The sequence below is a fragment of the Botrytis porri genome (genome assembly GCF_014898465.1).
Source record: "Botrytis porri strain MUCL 3234 chromosome Unknown BPOR_007, whole genome shotgun sequence".
NCBI lineage: Eukaryota > Fungi > Ascomycota > Leotiomycetes > Helotiales > Sclerotiniaceae > Botrytis > Botrytis porri.
In genome coordinates, this window is record NW_024066081.1 from 2,769,839 (window position 1) to 2,785,769 (window position 15,931).

General features: G+C 42.3%; 2 protein-coding genes across 2 annotated transcripts; both read left to right on the top strand.

Moving 5' to 3' along the window:
* Positions 1 to 3,784: 3,784 nt before the first annotated feature.
* Positions 3,785 to 5,711, top strand: EAF01_006163 (uncharacterized protein; the record flags this gene model as incomplete). The annotated part of the gene is made up of 4 exons (XM_038914417.1): positions 3,785 to 3,872; positions 4,038 to 4,369; positions 4,435 to 4,892; positions 4,943 to 5,711. The coding sequence occupies 4 exons, from the start codon at positions 3,785 to 3,787 to the stop codon at positions 5,709 to 5,711; spliced, it is 1,647 nt and encodes a 548-aa protein (XP_038770866.1).
* A 3,055-nt stretch (positions 5,712 to 8,766) lies between these two features.
* On the top strand, positions 8,767 to 14,051 carry EAF01_006164 (uncharacterized protein; the record flags this gene model as incomplete). The annotated part of the gene is made up of 3 exons (XM_038914418.1): positions 8,767 to 9,202; positions 9,252 to 12,898; positions 12,948 to 14,051. The coding sequence occupies 3 exons, from the start codon at positions 8,767 to 8,769 to the stop codon at positions 14,049 to 14,051; spliced, it is 5,187 nt and encodes a 1,728-aa protein (XP_038770867.1).
* Positions 14,052 to 15,931: the final 1,880 nt, after the last annotated feature.

Sequence of the window (15,931 nt, forward strand, 5' to 3'; positions counted from 1 at the left end):
AAGCCTATGAGAGATTCAGATTGGAAGTACACCAATTTTTCAAATCCAACTACTCCTAGCCTCAAGGAATCGCATTTCCAGTAGAGCAGATGAGATGAGAAAGAAGCAATCGAGTGATATGCATTATTCTATGGGAGCTTGAATAGAAAAATAGGATAAGAAACCTCGCGAAGAACAAGAGCCAGATTAAGAGAAAATGAGAGCAGAGTCCTTAATATTTATCTAGGAAACAATGGAGTCTGCAACTTGGATGGAATGATAAGAGGCACTTGCATGAGTTGCACTCAAACGAAGTGAGGGCAGGACAAATGAAAGGAGGTCATGAAGCATGATGAATGATATTAATCCGAACTTTTCGAGAAGAATAGGAAAATGGTCGACGAGTGACGCGAAGATCCAGGAGGTCATCGATACTTCGAGTTCCCCTTTGACCTCTCGATTTTCCTACGGTTTGGAAGCCTTCCTTCCAGAATTCATTTCATCCATTGATGCAGTACAAGGATTTTGATCCCCAACTTCGCATTCTCTTCAGGACAGCCTCACCTACACCCAGATGCGTGGGGGTCCTGTCCAGCAAGCAACACCCATGAAACTATCCCAAGAAAGCTCTCTTATGCTTACCAATATTCCAGCCGCATTAAGATATATGAATAGAAACAGTAGGGGTGAAATCCGTTAAGGTATTCGAAAGCGAAATATGTACGAAACTTATGCCTCCCTTTCATTAGTATAACAATATTAAACTAACGTCGGGAGAACCCGGCTCGTGTGAGAAAAAAAGGTAACCAGAAGCATTGACCCCCCATACATACAAATTCACTCCACCCATCTCCTCGCTTACTTCTTCGCTTTAAGTATTTTTCTAGAACGTACAGGAACGCCCCCCGTCTAATCTAAATATGTGCTGCCGAAAAGCGGAGCTTGTCATGACCCATCGAGCGAGCCGAGCGAGCTAATTCTTAATCAATCTTGAGTTTAAAGATAACAGGAACGATAAAGACATCCACACATGTGATAGGTTGAAAGAGATGTCAAGGCTTTTTGTCAAGCGTAATTTTATTGGACGGTTTCAACGACGATAAGGCTAATGAGTTCCAGGGGTGGAAGCTAGATGTTTTCAGGTTAGGAAGCAAAAGATAAGAGGTTTATTGATTATCTGTTGATAATTTCGAGAGGTCAAAGGGGAGATTTTGAGAGATTAGGGGGATTGTTTGATGTGTTAGGAGAGGAGATAATAGAAGAGGAGTACGTCATGATGAGAGAAGATGTAATTTCAGCTTGAAACTGAGCTATGTATGGTGAATCTGGGCAAATTGACTGATTGTTTGCCGCAGAGTTGGTAACTTGCCAGTTGACGCATAGAAATCGAAAATAGGCGAAGATGAAGGGGCAAGTAAAAGATACTCACACAATGATACATCATCGCTATATTGAGACCAAAAAAACAGCAAGGGAAAAAGCCTTAAGAAGTACAACGAAAATTTTGATGTCCATGAGCATACCATTCTATGCAAATACCAGAAGCCACAGAGTTACCAAGTAGCAGGATAGGCACATAGGGTACCTTTATTGCAGGCGCCACACGCGGGGGGCAGACAAGCAGCAGACAAGCATGTTGACGACAAATTGGGGAGAGGAAAGGATGTGAGAGTGTGGGTGAGCAGCGAAATCGGGGGAAGATTGTTCTGGATATTGAATTCTTTTGTATGATTGATCAGCTGAGATGGAATCCTTTGATGAAGTAGAAAAAGAGAGAAAAGAGAACAAGTCACTCTTAATACTCACGCGGGACTCAGACTTTGAAATATGATATTGGGCTCTGATATCAACCTATCTCTCAAACATGGTGAACCAGTCAATGCAATTATCATCAGATCATATCAAACCAGATAATCAGCCACCAAAACTCAAACCAAATACATGTCTCTGTCATTCGCGCCTTGTCTCGAGCGTGCTTACCTACTTTTCGGAGATATCCCTACAACCCGCATGAATACATAGCTCCTTTACTAAAGTATTCGATTCTCGTCCGTCATTATGGGCTATGCTCGTCAAGGATACCTGGGTATGTACCCCATAATTGAAGGTTGAGAAGTCGTGGATCTCCAATTCCTGTGATTTCTGTGATTTCTATAAATGGGTGATATCGGAAGGTAGAGGATTAATGTGGTCGAGAAAATTACTACCAATCTCCGTGAAGATGTAGAATGTGAAGATGATAACTTGCGAATAATTCACGTGTGTTGGGGGATCTAAAAGTACCATCTTAGATGGAATTGCAAATAGAATCGCAATAGCCTCATTTCTCTTTCTTGATGAAACATGTAAGCCTCAAGTATTGATTAGACTTTCAGCCATAACCGTGGGATGTGTATCTTCGTATCATATGCTGCCTGACAATTGCGATTTCGGGCACGGCATGATTCGATTTGCTCAAAGATCTAATCAGAAACTATGCATTGACTGGCTTACATTTTGGTATTTGGGGGATCAAGATACAAATACTATTGTTGACCAATAATAAGTGATATGATATCTTCAGATGTCATTTGTGTCACAAACATCTACATGTCTCGCGACCTTCATATCTCTTGGCCCATAGTACCAAGTTCGAATCTGGAGCCGTTAATTTTCCCGAGTACTTTTTCATTGTGCTTCAAGCCGCGCATGGGATAAATGAGTCCACCTCTCACACGAACATCCCACATCGAATCCAGAGACATGGGTATGGAGTGAGAAACTAAACTGGGTAAACTCTCGGCCCGTCGATCTAAAAGATCTGCCTAGTACAATGTACTGTTGCTTATAGACTCGTAGACGTCGTCCGAACTCGCGTGAAGAATGAAAAATGGTCTTCCCTGTGAGCTGATCAATATTTGGATGTGATTGGCATGTTTGAACGAATCGCTTGTTATGAAACTACCGTTCAGATATATTGTGCCAGACGGAACAACCGACAGATAGAACCCTTTGGGTCAGAGTGCCTAGGTCGCTACTGTAAGCAATATTGAATGGATGGATGGATGGATGGATGGATGGATGCTCGATCTTTGAGTAAAGTTGGTAGAATTATCCGATCTCTTGGTACATATCCCTCCATATCCATAGCATGGATGCATGGCTTGGTATTTGTGATTTCTCTGAAGATGCTTGTCCAAGGCGTTCCTCATCCGTAGGTGTGAGTGTATGTGGATATCATAATTATAAGGTTTTATAGCTACCACTTGCCATGCGGACTAGAATTCCCATGTTCCGTATTATAAAAGCGGAAGAGCTCCACCATCTTATAGTTGAAAAGTACTAAAGGAAAGAACAGTCCCGATTGCTAGCTCTTTTTCCCTGATTCCAACATTCGAGATTAATATATCTAATCTTTTGGATTTGGGATTGTTTGATTGTTTAGCAACTTTGTCCAGTCTTTCTTATTCATCATTTACATAGCTAGTATCAAGGATATTCTTGGCACTCAACTCTGCTATCAATCTACCTCTCAATTATCACCGGATTAGGTTGCGAGACAACATCAATAGTCGTAAAACCATCCAAACCGTCCAAACCACCAATTCTTTCTCAGTTGTAACCAAACCAACTCCTTTATAATTCGAATATCTATTGTCTTCTCCTACTTTTCCGAAAGCACCAACATCTATCCTGGTCCAGCGAAAAACGAAGTCCACGTCATTCTAGAGGCATTTCCTGCCCAAAACCTCGACACAAAACGAATCTCGAGGGAAGAAAAGGCCGACAGGAGGGCAATTGAAGGAAATTTCGAAACCTAATAACCATGTCGAGCACCGAATATTACCCAAATTATGGCTACGTTGGAGCTCCTGCAAATTATAATGGTACTGGAGCCAATGGTGGTGATAGTGGTATGTTTCCATCTCTTTCTTCGAATCTTCGAGTAAGGTTACCAAATTGTACCTCCACAATTTACACATTCCGGATGCCTCTCTTATCTCGATGAATTCAACATCCTCAATTCTAAACCCCTTCACAACGCAAAAACATAAACTAATATTCAATTCTCAAATTAGCCGTCGTAAATTTAAATCAATGGTTCGATCCGGGCGATCAAGCCTTTATCATCGTAGCATCATGTATGGTTCTGCTAATGCCCCCCGGTCTGGGCTTTCTATACTCTGGTCTCGCACGTCGAAAGTCTGCGCTCTCGATGATCTGGGCCTGTATGGGTGCCTTTTCTATAATAGTCTTCCAATGGTATTTCTGGGGTTATTCTCTGGCTTTTAGTTCAACGGCTACGAATGGGTATATTGGAAATTTGAAACATTTCGGTTTGATGAATACCCTGGGCACGCCAAGTCCTGGAAGTCCTCTGATTCCTGAGTTGTTGTACAGTTTTTATCAGGTATGTGGTTTTGGGTCTAGGGTTTGCAGGAGAGGGTGATACGGATGGCTAATGATTGGGATTAGTTACAATTCTGCGCAACAACTGCCGCAATTGTCGTAGGAGCTGTCGCTGAAAGAGGTCGTTTGGTTCCTATGATGGTATTCATATTCTTCTGGGCTACTATCGTGTACTGTCCAGTCGCATGTTGGGTATGGAATGTCAACGGTTGGGGATTCAAATATGGGGTTCTCGATTACGCGGGTGGTGGACCAGTTGAAATCGTTTCGGGTATGTCTGCGCTTGCATATTCGATGGTCTTGGGCAAGAGACAAGAGAAGATGATGTTGAATTTCAGACCACATAACGTGTCATTGATTACCTTGGGTACCATTTTACTGTGGTTCGGATGGTTAGGATTCAACGGAGGAAGTGCTTTTGGAGCCAATTTGAGAGCTGTCATGGCTTGTTGGAACTCGTGTTTGGCAGCTATGTTTGGAAGTATTACCTGGTGTTTGTTGGATTGGAGACTCGCAAGAAAATGGTCAGTATTCTTTCATCCATTCTGAAATTCTTCATGCTGATAGAAATTAGGTCCATGGTAGGTTGGTGTTCAGGCTGCATCTCTGGTCTCGTAGCCGCTACACCCACATCCGGATTCATTCCTCCTTGGGCCTCCGTCATTCTCGGCATTGTCACCGGTATCGTCTGCAATTACAGCACCAAAATCAAGTTCTGGATCCGCATTGACGACTCCATGGATGTGTTAGCTGAGCACGGCATGGCCGGTGTTGTCGGACTAATTTTCAACGCTTTGTTTGCTGCAGACTACATAATCGGTCTTGACGGTGTCAACACCGGGGTCATTACTGGCGGCTGGCTCAATCACAATTACAAACAACTCTATATCCAAGTTGCCTATATTGTCGCCTGTACCGCCTATTCCTTCGTCGTTTCCGCCCTCCTCGCTATTATCATTAACTACATCCCCGGTCTCCATCTCCGCGCCTCAGAAGAAGCTGAACTCCTTGGTATGGACGACGATCAACTTGGCGAATTCGCATACGATTACGTTGAGGTAAGACGTGACTACCTTGCCTGGACACCCGCAAAAGATGAACCAGAAAATGTGGAAAGTAACGTGAACCCCGAGGATCGTCATGGTATTCCAGAACACTCGGACATGATAACCGGACATTCGGATATGATTACGGGACATGCGCCGGGGAGCGGAAGAAACAGTGGAAGCGAAGCAGATACAAGAGCGGGAAATGCTCACAATACGATTATGGGTGACAGACACGGAATTGCGGCTACAGATAAGGAGAAGGCTGCTATGGCGAGAGCGGCACAAAATAATTGAAAGGGCTCTTGACGCAGAATAAATAATATTGGGAGGGTTTTTTTTTTTTGGAATTCTTTGGATACGACACAATTGCTATATTGTGAGGAGTTGAGTGCGGGAAACTTGGTTATGAGATATCTATTTTCTTTTTCACGTTTATGTTTTGGGTTGAGGGGTGGACCGGGGCAAGGAAAATATGTACTCCATATGGTTTGGTGGGTGGGATTATTTGATTCCAAAAATATTCGCGTGGACGGGATGGAAACTTGAAAGAAGATTTATTGTATATAGAATGGATGTAAGAGGGATGCAAGTAACTATTGGTGAATGAGGAGGAGAGAAGGTGAATATACTATCAATTTAACAGACTACATACTATTTGGTGTATGAAAATTCCAAAGCTATAAATGAATGTGAACTCGAGAACAGGATCATGTGAAAACCGTATACATTTTGAATAGACCTGTTCTAGAACCGGAAATACATGGATTACCAGGCGTGTGAGGGGGGTACAAAGATCTATTCAACGAGCTACCGATATCTACCATCCATCTATTCTATAATGCTGCTTAAAGGCTAGTCTCGCGGGATCTTATACTACCCATTGAACTTGTCTCGCTTCTCGCACCTTTGGAGAAGAAGTTGGGGAAATTCGAAATCCAGAAATAGCAGCGACTTCAACACCTTGAATGGTTGACGTCAGTTTTAACATGTTTCCCCATCATGACATCACAATCACAATCACAATCCCATCCATGATTCATCACACCCGCGCTGCTCTGCATATGATGCAAGTGATCTCTCACATCGTACGTACCCAGCAGGACTAAATCTCCGGTGGGAGTTTGGGGTGCGTGGGACGGAGAATGAGGCATGCATGGAAGGAAGAGGGGAGGCAGGGAATGGAAGGGAAGGATGTGAACAGGGATATGGCATGTGGGATAGGGGATGTGGAGATAAGGAGTTGGGAATGAGAAGAAGAAGGGAGAGGAGAGATAAGGGAATGCTGAGGGTGGTGTGTGGTATGTGTGCATGCATGCTTATCAGTGAGAGGGATGCAGGGCGGGTTGGGCCGGATGGGTGGTGTGCGCACGGACTCGGGGATTTGTTGCTTGGGATTTGGGGATTGGGGATGGGAATTGGGAATTGGGAATTTGGAACGTGGTGATGGGTGCGATAAGGGGATCGTGGGGAAAGTGAGATGTATGTGTAGCATAGATGGGCAGTTGGGAGAGGAGACTGATACTATGTGGAGAATCGATGGATAGATTTTGGTGCTTGGGGATGTTGGCGCGGCGCTGTGAATGCTTGGGGAGAGCTTGGGGGATCTTGGCTTGATAAGGGGTTTTTGGGTGTTTTTGCACTGCGGTTGATTTGGATTGGAAGAGTCTATGACACTTTGTATATTCATATGTGAGGCTATGTTATCGGGAGATGATGGAAGTGTGGAGATGGGTTGAAGGTTGGAGGTTGGAGGTCAAGGTGATCTCGCTGAGCGCACCAAAAAGACTACATACTACGGGCGATTGTAAAATGATATCGAGACCGGTACATCGATTTAGATCAAGTTTTGAATGTACTTAAACTCTATCAAAGCTCATGTCTTGCTTGTTGGGTGGTACTGACATAGGAAAAGCTCAAACAATATTAAATGTGTTGTCTTTTTGGGCGAGATATCGGCATGTTGATGGCCTGGCATACTATTCCATGAACAATTATTATTTCGGATACGCAGGATTGATGAGGGAATCAAAGATTCAATACGTGCATGATAAAATTCTTGGTTCATTTAATTTTGTGGTGAATGTGCGAAAGAATGCGGCGTATATATTGATACTTGCGGGCGCCCGAAGAAGAATGTGGCTGGGAAATTCAGCTTATACATTCCCAGGGAACATAAATCCATAGTTCAAAAAATGTTTCATATACCTGAGATATTGTGCATTGCAACAATCTTGCGTGCATGAGGAACTTCCTCGATATATCTCGTAAACGAGCACTTAAATAGACAGTAAGAAACAGACGTTGAGAATAGGACGGAGTTTGAGAGAGAAAAAAATCGTCCAGGAATACAAATATTGAAATACTTGAGACACAACACTAGTTCGATCTCCAAGCATGCTTCATCCAGTACTGGGCAATTGTAGAGGCGAAGGCCTCTGTTTGTCGCATACATGCACCGTCTAATGCATACCTTACATATAGTCATAGAAGTCAAGTGATTTGATCTCAAACTCGGACCGGGTACACTCTGCAACTTCCCGTGAAGTTCCTTAGGTGGCCACTGATATTACTGATGAGATGGACCGGTCTACACAAAGAGCGGTGATAGTTTTGATATCGTTGGGAGGCTTAAGTGATCTTGGCAGATCACTTGATACTGGCTGAGCTGAACTCATAATGTGCCCGCAATGTGCCATCACTGAATGGAGAATTTGGTATTGTATCATCCTCAGGAGTGACGGATTGCTTATGATATTCATTTAGTACGAAGATTGTTGGTGGAAACTGCCTTGTAGCATTGCGTATCCATAGTTAAAACCTCTCCTTCGGTCCTGTTAAGCATGATAAGTTACGGAGCCGCCACATCATGATATCCGTTTGTTCTTTATTGCATCAAGAAAGTACAATGGACGCAAGTACCCGTTACGCATCAAGTGGCATTGCGAGATCCCGACTGCTGGTAAAGTCCAAGTCGATGCAAACGAAATCCGAGTCGCTGATAGGCTTCTATTGAGATTATCCCATATGACTGGTAACACCACTGCCGTAAAAAAAAGCAAAAACTTATCTGCAAAAGACGCTGCCGGGCGGTACCCTTTAACCAGTGATTTGATGGCACGAATGACAAAAAATTGAATTCCAGCCATAATTAAGCTATTTGCGGGGTGTCACATGATGACGCTAAATGACGCGACAATTCGCGTTTGTTATCGCGATATCGCAAAACATCAACATATTGCCTATCTACTGTTGCACCTAACAATGTTATAATCCTCATCGACTTTCCAAAGCGGAATTGACATCAGATACCAATGGATCCACGAAAAACACAGTACTATATTCACTCCTCATGACTCGACATAATCTTCAAAGTCATATTTCTTGGTTGATTCAAAACAAAGTCACTATCCCCGCTGGAGTCCAAATTGCTACATTTGCAGATACGATTGAACCAGGATTCGCGAATTTAGAGGGTTTCGAAGGGGAAGGTATCGCACACGAAGTAAGAAACACACCAATTGCTCCGATTCGAAATCGCCGAGTCGAGGAAATCTCCAATGTTGTGGCGAATTCACACCCACCACGTCCTCGTATACTTACTTCGATAACACAATCTACACCAGTGCCTGGGGATGAATTGGCAGATCCGGAAATGGGAAAACTCACATCTGCGCGAAAGACGACTAGGCCAAGTCTCATAAGTCAAAATCAACAACTTGGAACCCCTTCCTCCACGGCCAGCTCCTCCCTTACAAGAAGCTATAAGCTACAATGTAATGAAAATGGTATGTAAATGAAGGCGATCCAGTTTGGTTCATAAACTGATTCCATTAGGTACTCCTTCCAGACCCATATCTACAAGAGAACCGAGAGGTCTAACACCTCGCCCAGCTCCGTTGCCGAGAAACAGAGTCAATTTTGCCAATGTGGAATCAATAGATCTGACCGGGGACGATCTGATTGGAGCTCCTATCGTAAATTCATCTAGCACAGTGGAAGCCTTTGAAGATGCTTCTGTTACTTTGTGGGATGAGAGGTCAGCATCCAGACCGGAACCTTTGAAGCGGGCGAAGAAACGGAAGAGTGAGGAATTATCTATGTTACAGTCTCCCCGAAAATCTAAAAAAGTACCAGTACACGCAACAGAACTGCAAGACGAGCAACACGATTTCTTTATGGACATCGACGAACTAGAAATGCCAGGGCCATCATTTCGAGATACCCTTCCCGACTCTCAACGAACAATTGTCCCACGCAAAACAGTAGAAGAATACCCTGATCTGGGTTTATTGGAAGAGGTTGATATGGTCGGAGACATTATTTCTCGAGGCGAACGTGCGAAATCTAAGATTCGAAGCCGGCAAAATTCGGAGGACATTGTTATGGACAGAAGACCAACACGAGGACCGACCCCTGTTCCCACGATCAGTTCTCAGAAACGTGTTACACCTCTTTATGTGCGACATGTTTCGCCAGTTCAAGTACAAGCGTCTCCTGCTATTAGAGGTCGTGAACAGCGAGCAACGAGAACCCCGTCACCCCTGAAATTTCGTAGGCTTAAGAACGAAATTTTTGACTCTGAAGACGACGACATTCCGTCAGAGGTCGAGGCAAGAGTAAGCTGCTCGCCTTGCCCACCATCGATAAAAATATCGGAAGGAATCCATAGTACGCCAGACAATCATGCAGCACCCAAAATTCAAATGCACGAGAACAGTGAAGTAACTCCCGCCAAGAAGAGATTTACTAGCCCACTACATCCGATATCACAAAATGCATCATTCTGCCAGGAGAACGAGCCATCTCCTTTCCAACGGGATTCTCCTACAAAGTATATGGCTTCACAGACTTTACCTCAACGAGATTCGAGTCAGGCCTCAGCAATGTCTTTGGGCTTCGAAGAAAAAAGAATTGTGAGCTTGTATCTGAAGAATCCATCGGCACTTACGCTTTTTCAGGAACACCTCGACAATCTTCTCAATCAAAATTTTGAGGCACTTCAAGTCTATCTTGAGGATGGTGAGCATCCTCCGGCGGAAATAGTAGCCGAGCGAAAATCTATGCTGGACCAGAAAAAGGCCTTCGAAGCTCTGGCGGAAAATTTGCAAGGACTGCAGGATCTCGCTTCAAAAACAACTGCTGCCTTACACAGTTTATATATCCAAGGCGAAGATAATGGAGAGTCTGAGGTGCTGACCAGTGAACTTTTGGAGAAGAAGAAAGAATGTTGGCGTTTACTAGATGCTTCTGGCGCAATGAACTACGGTTTCGGGGCTATCCAGTCTACAAGGACTCCGCTTTCTACCCATACTTCGAGTGCGGGTGCAGGTGGACAAGTCGTTCTACAGACCCAGATTCCATCTCTTTCGCATCAATCATCAGGCGCAACGAGATGCTCTACGCAAGAGCGCACACCATCTAAATATCAGAATCCTGGCAGGTCGAGGGAACAAGTGTCTCGTTATGCTCCACCATCTTCTATGAGAAATATGTCGCCTGTCAGATCAATGATTTCTGCCATTAACTACTCAAGGCCTGATAATTCCGTCAAAAGGCCGGATTTTTATAGAGAACCTTCGCCGACAGACTACGGTGCTGACGATGACTTTCTCATGCTGCTTGAAGACGAGGAGGATTTTACGAAGGGGACTAAAGTAGATAACGAGCAATTTGAGGAGAATTTGGCGGAGGCAGAGGAAGAGTATGGGGATTTCGATGATGATGACGATGAAGCTATTCTTAATTTGACACATCAAGTTGAGCAAAGTAACTCTTTCAAGCCATCTTCAATGAAATCATCCCTCAACGCATCATTTCAAGACGCATCACGAGACCCATCGAGAAGTTCAAAGCGTGGTAGCCTGAAGTCAGACAGACCGAAAGATATGTATTCAGTTGTGGACTCTTCACGGACAGATATGTATAGTTATGCGTGGTCTAATGATGTCAAAAAGGCACTAAAGGATCGTTTTCGCTTAAAAGGCTTTCGACATAACCAGCTGGAAGCAATCAATGCTACCCTAGCTGGGCGTGATGCATTCATATTGATGCCAACTGGTGGCGGAAAATCTCTATGTTATCAATTGCCTGCAATTGTACAATCGGGCAAAACGAAGGGCGTTACAATTGTGGTTTCTCCTCTTTTGGCACTTATGCATGATCAGGTAGATCACCTCCACAAACTTCGCATTCAGGCATATCTGTTCAATAGTGAATCAACTCCAGAGACAAGACAACAATTGTTCAATGGCTTAAATGAAAGGAAGCCAGAACAATTTGTCGAGTTGCTATACGTCACCCCAGAGATGATTAGCAAAAGCAATGCTATCCAGTCAAGATTGGATGATCTCTATGCCAAGAAACGACTTGCTCGCATTGTTATAGACGAGGCTCATTGTGTGAGCCAATGGGGTCACGACTTCCGACCAGACTATAAAAATCTTCACGAGCTTCGCGAGAGATATCCCGGTGTGCCATTTATTGCATTGACTGCCACTGCAACAGAAAGAGTAAAGAAGGATGTGATTCACAACCTTGGGATGCAAAATTGTGAGCAATTAAAACAAAGTTTCAATCGACCTAATATTTACTACGAGGTTCGACGTAAAACAGGCAAAGGGTCGACGGCGGCAATGTTTAGCGAGATAACCAAAATGCTTTCTGTCGACTACAAAAACCAGAGCGGAATTATATACTGCCTCTCTCGTGACAATTGCGAAGAGGTGGCTAAAAAGTTACGGGAGCAAGGGATCAAAGCACATCATTTCCATGCTCATATGACGCCCGAAGAAAAGAAAGATACCCAACACAAGTGGCAAATAGGAAGTATCCAAGTCGTGGTTGCAACGATTGCCTTTGGTATGGGCATTGACAAACAAAATGTGAGGTTTGTCATCCACTATTGCCTTCCCAAAACTTTGGAAGGCTATTACCAGGAAACTGGTCGAGCTGGCCGAGATGGCAAACCGGCTGCGTGTTTCCTCTACTACGGGTTTCAAGATAGTCAAATCTATAAAAAGATGATTGAGAAAGGAGAAGGTGGGCCAGATGTCAAAAACGAGCAGCGTCAAATGTTGGAAGCTATGGTACGATTTTGTGACAATCGCATTGATTGTCGCCGAGTACAGCTACTGCGGTACTTTGGTGAGACTTTCAAGAGGGAAGATTGTGGTAATTGTGATACATGCAATTCCAATGACACTTACGAAGAACGCGATTTTAGTAGCGAGGCCCGGAAAGTAATCAGTCTGGTTGGTAAAGTTCAGGGCAATTTTGCCATTGGCCATTTTTCAGCTGTGTTGGAAGGCAAGGCATTAGCAAAGATTAAATCCGAAAACCATCACGAACTTGATGAGTTTGGCTCACTAAAAGACATGGGGAAGACGGAGATTGAACGACTCATTGAGAAACTCATCCAGTTTGGAGGTCTGCAGTTCCGTGCCATTAAGAACAGGGGTGGATTTCATAATGACTTTGTTTTTGTAAGAGAAAGTTCCTTCTGCAATGTGCAAACACTAATCAGTCCTCTAGCTTGGTCCAAAACATAGGCAATACATGTCTAAAAACTTAAGACTTCCCTTGCAAACTAGAATATCGACGTCGCCAGCCGCAGCTTCACGTAAAAGCACAAAAAGCAAAGCCAAAAAGCAAGCACCGCCACCGTCTACATTACTTACCTCGCCAATAACTCAAAGTCAAAGCCGCTATAGTAGAAAGGGTAAAGAACGGCACGTTGAAGATGAGGATATAAGTGATGCCGATTTTCATCCAAGCACCTACCCACAGCACGACCCTCCTGCTTCCGACAGTGTTGAAAGCTCAGAGGAGGAGGATTACTTCGAGCCGACGAGGGGAAGCAGTAGAACAATGCGCGGCGTTAGACAAACTAGTCGCATTGGGCCACCAATCACGGTCGATGAGGAAATGAAGATGCTAGATCCAATACATAAAGAAGTCGTGATTGCTTTCGTTCGGGATGCCAAGATGCTGGAAGAAGCTCTTAGGAACAAGAACAATCACAGAAAGCCCTATTTCACAGAGTTTGAGTTCAGACGGATGGCAATTCGCTGGACGACAAATACTACTCTGATGTCACAAATACCTGGAATCGACGAAAATAATGTAGCTTCGTATGGCAAGCGATTTTTGAAGTTATTAGAGGAGAAAAGATTGCATTATAACGAGATGATGGATCCACATTTCAAGACAGATAAGAACCATCTAATAGTAAACTTGGTGAGCGAAGACGAGGAGAGTGGAATGGAAGATGAATACGGAGCCCATCCAGAAGGGCCGTCCCCGTACTTTCAAGTCGATCCAGCAGTGCAAGCATTCAATGAGCGAATGGAGATGGCAGCCCAAGTTCCAAGGACTCAACCAACACAAGCTGAATCATCTAAAAAATCATATCAAAAAGGCTCTAATGATTACAAGTCAAAACCTCGATTTAACAGCAGGCGAAAAAGTGGTGGTTCGACGTCAAGTAGGGCAGGGTCAAGCAGTGGTGTTACAAAGAAGCGAGCACCTGCGAGCAACAGAAAACCCAACACTGCGCCGAAGGGATCAATAATGGCTCAGTATGGTAGAAGTAGTGGTGGTGGCGGTGGTAGTGGAATAAATCCCATGCCAACTTGAAACGCGGTATTGATTTCTTGAGGATTTTCTTTCATCTCTTTACTTTCAACCACGGCTTTAAATGCATGTGTATAGGGATAGGTTTGGAGTTCCAGGAGCTTGGGTTCGAATTGCTTTTTAGCATAGCGGCTAGCATCTTGGGGGGTTTCTGGCTAGGGCTTGGCTGGGTTTACGACACATCTTTCATGAGTTATAGATTAATGATGATTTGATAAGTATTGTTAGTGATTATGCCCCAGGACTTTCCTGGGGTGGTTCTAATAAATCCGAGTGGATGGAGATGGGATTGGTATATTGTAGCATAGCGTAGCTTGAAGAATTATACAAATGTTAGATATATGTTCCATGCATTCACAGGTCAATTTAGGGTTGGAAAAAGGTTGTGAAGTTACTTTACATCTCATTATCCATCCAAAGAAATTCATGTCTCCACACTTCATATTCAGCGAGGTCTTTGTTACTTCTAATAAAACTTGAGATTATAGCATTGCTTGTGTGATTACCATGCGTATCCTTGAGCCCCATCCTCATCTCACCAGGTTAGGACATGCTATCCTCCTCGCGTGTTCCCAAAGTGGGAATGCTGGGGAATTTTTTTGTAGATTTGCATATGCATACCCATTTTTATATATTTATATAATATATTTATATAATATATTTATATAATATATTTATATAATATATTTATATAATATATATATATATATATTCAATCAACCCCCGCTGAATGATAGATATATAAATGTATGAATCTCATCTTTTTATTAAGAGGTAGTTTACGATGTTTTGAATTTTATGTCCTATGGGGCGGCAGATTTATTTCGATATATAGCTAGGTATGTAGGTATGTAGGCATGTATAGAATTACTCGGAGATTGGTGTATTTCAAGGAAGGGAAGGGAAGGAAAGTTGACCGGTCACTTCCTTATGATTTGATGATCTTGGAATGTTTCATCTCTGGTTTTGGGTTTTGTGGCGTGAGTTTCTGGGTGTGGATAGTTTTTGGGGGAGGGGAATGGAAATTCTAGTTAGATTATATAGTTAGGTATATAGCAGATATGGTTTTGTAGTAGGTAGGAGATAATAGATAGTAAATAGTAGGTAATAGATAATAAATAGTAGGTAATAAGTAATAAATAATTAGTAATAAATAGTAAATGATTAGTAATAAATAGTAAATAATAAATAACAAATAATAAGTAATAGATAATAGATACTAAATAATAAGTAGTAGATAGTAAATAGTAGATAGTAGGTAGTAGGTAGATGAATAAAAGAATTATGCTTGTACTTTTTAAGAGGGTTGTCGATGCTGGAATGGGTGGCATGTGTAGATATCAATGGGAATTATAGTAGTAGTAAATTCATAATCGATTCGGTCTATCTAGCTATACTAAGATCATATAATGCGTCTATATATATATGGTTTCTAATTGAATAAAGTAGATGGGAAAAAGAAATAAAAACCTATTCTCTTTCAAATTTCCTTATTAAGATTTACAGGTAACCTTCTGAGTAATCCTTTCAAGTTCTTCAAGTTGTCTATATTGTAGATCTATTATATTTAAAAACCTTTCCCTTATTAAATCCTTTAATATATTTATAAAAACTTTATACTTTTTATTTTATTATAATAATCCTTCTCTTTTTATTCAATTTCTTTCAAAATATTATAAAAGCTATAATTAATTATAATGTTATATTCCTTTTGAAAAATTGTTTTTATTTTTTAATACTTTAAGTTTTTTAGGAATTTTATTATAACCTTTAATTCATTATTTATAAGCCTTATATTCATATTCTCCTATAGTATATTGATAGTATATAATTTCTTTTTAAAATCTAATATTTCCTATTTTCTTTTCTTTTATTGAATTACT